At 44.2% G+C, this 6800-nt stretch overlaps 2 protein-coding genes across 3 annotated transcripts in view; one reads left to right on the top strand and one right to left on the bottom strand.

Moving 5' to 3' along the window:
- Nucleotides 1-1147: 1147 nt before the first annotated feature.
- On the top strand, nt 1148-4549 carry mrpl4 (mitochondrial ribosomal protein L4). Its single transcript, XM_079264344.1, has 9 exons — nt 1148-1288; nt 2434-2515; nt 2948-3119; nt 3201-3252; nt 3496-3613; nt 3682-3788; nt 3982-4091; nt 4165-4238; nt 4311-4549. Exons 1-9 carry the CDS (start codon nt 1241-1243, stop codon nt 4454-4456), a joined length of 909 nt encoding a protein of 302 aa, XP_079120470.1. The 5' UTR covers nt 1148-1240; the 3' UTR covers nt 4457-4549.
- A 4-nt stretch (nt 4550-4553) lies between these two features.
- hyls1 (HYLS1 centriolar and ciliogenesis associated) overlaps nt 4554-6800 on the bottom strand; it is a 9123-nt gene continuing 6876 nt past the window's right edge. For both annotated transcript variants that reach the window (XM_079264343.1, XM_079264342.1), the window contains exons 10-12: nt 5956-6037; nt 5665-5691; nt 4554-4732 (exon numbers count right to left, since the gene is read on the bottom strand). In XM_079264343.1, coding sequence (XP_079120469.1) covers nt 4598-4732; nt 5665-5691; nt 5956-6037 — 244 coding nt within the window. In that variant the 3' untranslated portion in view covers nt 4554-4597. The remainder of the gene's footprint in view (nt 4733-5664; nt 5692-5955; nt 6038-6800) is intronic.

Consider the following 6800-nt stretch of genomic DNA (forward strand, 5'->3'; position numbering starts at 1 on the left):
CAGGTGACCCACCTTTCGGGGGTCAGTGGTGACAAGACAGGCTCCAAAAGAGCAAGGGGTGCTCAACCCAATGAACCAACTTCATCTCAAGATTCCCTGATAAGGGTACCTGACAGTTCAGATGGATACTACATCACAGTTTTCCCCAATCAAACACAAATCACAAAAATACCCAACAGGAAGTACAACACTGTGGGAAGGCTAAACTTCCATCCCGCGAATTTCGACCTTGAAGTTCCGTGTGAAAATGATTTGAAAGGCTCGACTTTCTTATTCTCCAACCTTGTCTAGACTTCAGAGCAACAACTTATTTCTGGTTTGTGGTTTTATCTGATCCATCCAGACTATTTGTTTGCATGTTTATGTTACTTTTGATTTGATTTTGATTATTTTGACGATGCAACATTTTAGCACTTTTTTAAATTAAGTAAAATAAAACTTTTGCACATTTTGTTTCACTTTGGTTGTATGCAGAAGTTATTTTTGTTATTTAATCCCAAAGCTTCTTCTTAGTATATAATGTTCAAAACTAATGAGAAAATCTGTGGATATCATGAGAAATATTCTGAAATTATGCTTTATATTATTGATTAAGCTGTAAGATATTAGGTTTATTGTTTAGTATGCTAATAAGCTTGGAGACAAAGTTATTTTCATATTCATTGTTTTTTTTTTTTATACTTTGAATGTTTATGAATTAAAGTGCAATTTGGATAAATAATTGTCTTTAACATGTGATCAATTGCAAATAAAAATATTTACTTTTACTGTTCAGATTACACCATAGTACATTAAATCATTTTGTGCAATTTGAAGATGTACACTGATTTTCAGCATTTGATAATGCTATTATAACTTAAGCCAAAATAAACTATTTTTTGTTTTTTCTAATTTTTCTATTGAAATTTTAACGTCAACCCAGTTTTCTTAGGAATTAAGAAAACAAAAACGACTAAAACTGACACACAGAATAAGTTTTGTTCAAATGTATTGGAGTGATTTGTTTATTTTGAAAGACAAGCAAATAAACAAAAACTACTATTAAATATTTTTAATGCTGTATAGTGAATGTTTCTCCTCCTGCCGCTAGATGGCTCCAGAGGCACCGTGTTTGTACCCACCCCACCTGACGTCAGAAACAGGCGCCGTTTCCACGCCGAGCGCCGCGACCTTTCACGCTTCCGTTTATAATGTTGGATAGAAAATGCATTTAAAGTGTTTGTGAAACCACAACAGTGACATGCTTCGACTGTCCGTCTTAGTTCTGGGGAGAGGAGTCGCTAAAAGGGTGAGTTTAAGCTCGCTCCTCGTGCACGTACAGTGATGATGAAGATGATGAAGATTTTCAGACTTTAACAACATTCTGACATTTTGCAACAAACATCTGAATACGTCCTAAACGGGTCAAATACAATACAAGTGATGCACAAAGGACCAATAAAACATGAAAGGAAGAATACAATAGTTTAGTTTTGTAACAATTCAGAATGAAAGAGTCGCAGGTTAGAAACCAAACAAACATTTTCAGCCTCTAAATAAAATCATTGGAAGTCAGAGCAGATGGAGACATGTGGAACTCGGGTGGTTCGGTTCTGGATGTGGGAACAGTCAACAGACTGGAACCAGATCAGCATCAGCTTTTTACGTCCATGTGGTTTTACTACCAGCTGGTCTGATCTGGTACCAGCCTGTTGCTGGTGGTTTTAAATGTCCTGATAAGGTCATCAGATTGAATGGTCTAATTGTTTGTTTAATAAAAACGTGTCTTAAGTTCGACCAGATGTGTCTCATATGCAGTGGTATTTAATGATTTCAGAATCATGAGCCTGTAAAATGTTTTACATTTAATTGGCTGACAATTTTTTAAATTTATGTTTGATTTGTAGTTGCAGCAATAAAAGTTGATCTTTTCTGGTTGTGACTAGGCTCATATGAAGGAAGATCAGCCTGAAACACAGGAAGAGAAGACGACAAAGCTTTGTCTGATCTGAATGCATCAGCCGTAGCAGCTACAGTGATCTGTTTATGGTCTGGTAATTAGCTATAAAAACAAGACGGTATGCTTCTTGTTCTTCAGAGGGGTTAAACTCACTCTGATGGACAAGCTGTATTTATGTCGTTGCAACAAAGATGTGATGTGAAAATGTGAAACTGAACTCTCGGAACAGAAAACACCCGCCTGGAGTGGAACAAAATATTATTTTATGACTGATATGACACAGCCTTTATTATTTTATCACATTTGTTTGCTTTTAAAAAATGTATTTTTATTGAACCAGAATTAGAAATAATGTCATGATTTTCATAAAATTTAGTATTTATTGCTTTTGTCAGCTTATTTCACAGGCAGATGCTTGCTTCCCTTCTTTAATGGGGGGGTTGCGAATACATATGAGGACGACTGAAACGTTCTTGATCTCTTCCTCTCCACAGTTCTGCTCCTCGTTCTCCAGCGAGAACACGTTGCCTCCAAACCTACTGCTGCCCTCCAACCTCATCGATCCCGACAGATTAAGTAAGTATAAATCTTATCTGAGCTCATCGGCTGAATGTCGAAAGTCATGTTTCCTCACACGTAAAACAATGTGAACCACACACACACGCACAGATCTTTGGAGACTCCCAGAAAGCAGAAGTCAGCTGAAACACCAGCTTGAAGAGCCTCCTGTTATCGTCTGCAGTCGTTTATTTAAAAGTCCAATTCTGCATGCTTCTTTATTCTTTTAAGAATTTTTTAACTTGTGTTTAATAGTTTTTATGTTTTTCTTTTCTATTGTTTGATTTTTAAATTGAGCTTTGTTTTGTGATGTTTTAATGTCTCTGTAAAGAACTTTGAATCCCCGTGTTGTTGAGTTGTGCTGTGTGGAGAAACATGCCTTGCAGGCGGCATCGAACCGTCGTGAACTCTGCATGGTGCGAGTCTGATGGCTGTTGTGTCCTCTGCCAGAACGTCCTCCTCCTCCCGCAGACTGCTCGCTGCCGCTGCTCAGGAGGTGCGACGCCGCTGTTCCCGCTCACCTGAGCCCCCTGCTGACATGGGTGGACTCCCTGGAGAGGAAGGACGGCGAGCCGCTGGGTCTGGCTCAGCTCCACCCGGACGTGTTCTCGGTGCCGCCGAGGTGAAGTCTGTTCACACACATTAACTCTGAAATATGTCTAAATATATATTTCAGCGTTAAACACGTTTCTTTGCTCTTCAGGCTCGATATTCTACACGATGTTGAAATCTGGCAGAAGAATTACAAAAGGATCGTAAGTTAGATTCTTATCGGAGGATTTGCTGTTTCATCATTTCTGCAGCTTTTCTGGCTGTTGATGAGATGATTTATTGATTTATTATTTATAACTAATTATCATCATCAATCAATCGCGACACAAACATCATAAATAAAAAAGATCAACAAAAAACCCTGAAAGGTACAAATAAATAAAGCAGTCGTAAACGGACGTGTTTATGCTGGGAAAGTTCCTCTGACAGCTGTCTTCGTGTCGCAGAGTCACGCCAACACAAAGGTCCGGTCAGAGGTGCGCGGGGGAGGCAGGAAACCATGGAACCAGAAAGGAAGCGGAAGGGCTCGCCACGGAAGCATCCGGTCACCAATCTGGAAAGGAGGTGAGTCCGAGGAAAACCGGACCCTGCCAGCGTTTAGTCGGGGGTCTGACCGGTGGTGTTTCGCTCAGGTGGGGTGTCTCATGGACCACGAGGACCGACCAGTTATTACTACATGTTGCCCATGAAAGTCCGAGTTCAGGGACTCAAAGTGTCGCTGAGCTCCAAGCTGGCTCAGGTGAGTCAAAGCGCCGCAGGGTTGCTCCTTTCCTCCAAACGCCGTGAAAACGGGTGAAATAAATAAAAAGCAGAAATAAACATGCTGCTGAAAACTGGCATGTGTGAAAATTCTGCTGTTTTTGTGACCTAACGGCTGAAACATCGACGCTGACATGCTTTCTGCTCTAACAGTTGGTTCCCTGTTTCTGCAGGACTACCTCCACATCGTGGACTCCCTGAACGTCCCCACGCCGGACTCGCAGTACCTGCTGGAGCTGATCAGAGACAGACACTGGGGCGCGTCGGTGCTGATGGTGGACGTGTAAGTTTCCTGCTCGGCAGCTGGGGATCTCCTGCGCCGCGCTCCGCTCTGACGCTCCGCTTGTTGCTTTCAGGTGTGAAGAGTTTCCTGCAAACATCCTTCAGGCCACCGCGAGCTTGAAGACGGTGAACATCATTCCTGCCATCGGTGAGTTTTCTGTCTCTCCAGATTCTACACGTAGCCGTGCGACTAAACGCCGTTAACGGTTTCCTCCGTCAGGTCTGAATGTTCACAGCATCCTGAAACACGAAGCCGTCGTCCTCACCGTGGAAACCGTCCGCTTTCTGGAGGAGAAGCTGCTCTGGCATGACCAGCGCTACACGCCTCTGTACCCGTTCAGACTGCCGTACTCTGACCTCCCCTGAAGCATCAAGGCACGGACGGCAGGAGGCGTCTGTTTCCTTTCTGTTTATCATGTTCGACAACAAAAAGTCAATAAATTGTGTTATTTAAAGACACTGATGGAAAGTTTTATTAAGAGTGAGTTAAAAACAAGCGTTGAAGGCCTAAACGTGGTAAGTGAACTTGTGTGGAAGGAGACCGTTGGCCAAGTCGTTGCGGATCTCCCAGCGGAGCGCCGAGCGTTTCTTCTCCGTCGGCACCGTGTAGCTGTTGGACACGTAAACCCTCCGAGGTTTGGCCTGAAATGATAAAGAAACAACTTTACTGCTGTTCCATCACGCTGGGTCAGTTTTTACCGTCCTGACGGCGGCGTTCCGACGAGACCTACAAACGTTTTAATTTAACCTGAAAATTCTGCTGTTTCTGAACAAACGGAGACAACAGGAGCAGCAGCCATGAAGCTCTGCGGCGTTAGCGGAGGACATTCTGCCGCGCCCGCAGGTGCGCGTCCAACGCCGCGCCCGCAGGTGCGCGTCCAACGCCGCGTCTGGAGCAGATACGGCGTTGGACAGACAGCAGGTGGAGACGAGACCGGCTCGTCGCGGAGACTGACTAAATGGCTCAGCATCTCTTCCCTGCACACGTACTGAGCAAACTGTCTTTAACGCAGCGATAAGGAACCTGAACACACTGAACTCTACTGTCTGGACTTGGGGTGTGTGTGTGTGTGTGTGTGTGTGTGTGTGTGTGTGTAGCACACACACACACAGATGTGATTCTGCCGTATAGAGCAGCATGGACTGACTATTGGCCGGTATCTGGCATTTCCACGCATGTCGGTCTTTATCAGACGTTCGATAAGAGATCAGTTTAAAACCAGGTTGTTTCTATGGCGACTCGGCGGCGCCTGTCTGCGGTTGTTCTGTCGCCAGCATCGTCCCTCCCACAGCAGCTTCTGATTGGCTGTTACCTGTGCTGCGTGTAGCCAATCAGCAGTGAAAGCTGTGTGCACGCGCTGCGCTCCACATGCACGGCAGACAAGAGAACATTCAGGATAAGAAAATACTTAAAGGAATTTAAAACGTTGGAGTTTAAATCATCCAAACTTTGGTGAAAACATTTTCAGCTCCAATCATCTGAAAAGCCATCTGTAGCTGTTCGGACCGGTTCCAGACACACCTGGTGTTCCAGTCTGAGGAAACTGGGTAAATGGGGGTGGGGGGGTACTTACAGGAGGGGGCTGGTAGGCGAGGCGCTCCTGCAGACAGAAGACAACAGAAAACACTTTTCAGACGTTTTCATCATCCTGTTAAACCTGCAGCGTTCATGTTGCTCATGTTGGAGTTCTACAGGGCAGAAACAGACTCCATATCGTGTGTGTGTGTGTGTGTGTGTGAGAGAGATACATGACCTGCAACCTGTAAACTCATTCCTGTGTAACTAGACATGGTTTGTAAACCCTATAAACCACTGTGAGCATAACTTTGGACACTTGCTAATGGATGCAGAAGACATGAACGACCTTCATCTCCCAGCGGAGAGACCTTCTGTCCCTCTCTCCGGGAAGCTTGAACACGTCCCACAGCTGCTTGTACTGGAAATACCTGCAGGGATGAAAACAGGAGCACAATGAATGAAACAAACAGCGAATCTCGTCAAGGCAGATGAAGGTCCAGATCCGCTGCGTGGAAAACCTGCAGAGGTCTGGAGGTCTCCAGACATCTCACATTAATCGCTCATCATGTGGCAGACGTCAAAAGCTTTCAAGTTTAATGGGAAAATATTCTATTTTTCTTCATTTCAAGTTTGTGTCTTGATGACATTATTGGACAGTTGATGTGGGGCGTCTGCAGTGAGGGTCCGAGGCTGGGATTTCTGCTCAGGAACAATGACAAGTCTTCCAACTCCGAGCCATTTTTCTGCCTGTTTGTTTTTATGTAAAAAAACACACACACACACACACACACACACACACACACACACACACACACACACACACAGTTTCCATGTTTCCACACGTCTTCCTGCTACTATCTACCTGCTCTCCTCACTGCAGCACCTCCACCTCAGCTGCATCCCAAACGTCTTCTTGGCTTTATTCCAGCCATAGAGGATCATTATGTTCCTGCTTTTCTCGTCACTTGTTGATCTTTGGCTGCTCCTGATTGGACGTTACCGTCAGTTTAAGCTCTCTGATTGGTGGAAAGTCTGACAGGAAGTGTCTTCATCATCATGTCCAGGTGAAAATAGAGGTCTCTTAGCAACATGGTAGTGATGGTGATGAAGATGTGATAAATAATGGTGTCATCATGGATCAGAGTGGATTTAAACGCTACATGTTGTGACTGGATGTAAGCCTCCTGGACA

Source organism: Telmatherina bonti (genome assembly GCF_933228915.1).
Source record: "Telmatherina bonti genome assembly, chromosome: 3".
Classification (NCBI taxonomy): Eukaryota; Metazoa; Chordata; class Actinopteri; order Atheriniformes; family Telmatherinidae; genus Telmatherina; species Telmatherina bonti.

What these genes read in the sequence shown, in the direction of transcription:
- mrpl4 (XM_079264344.1), top strand. Translation starts at nt 1,241, where the DNA reads ATGCTTCGACTGTCCGTCTTAGTTCTGGGGAGAGGAGTCGCTAAAAGG. An exon ending in GGAGAGGAGTCGCTAAAAGG is followed by an intron (nt 1,289 to 2,433) that starts GTGAGTTTAAGC and finishes TCCTCTCCACAG; the next exon opens with TTCTGCTCCTCGTTCTCCAG. An exon ending in TCGGTGCTGATGGTGGACGT is followed by an intron (nt 4,092 to 4,164) that starts GTAAGTTTCCTG and finishes TGTTGCTTTCAG; the next exon opens with GTGTGAAGAGTTTCCTGCAA.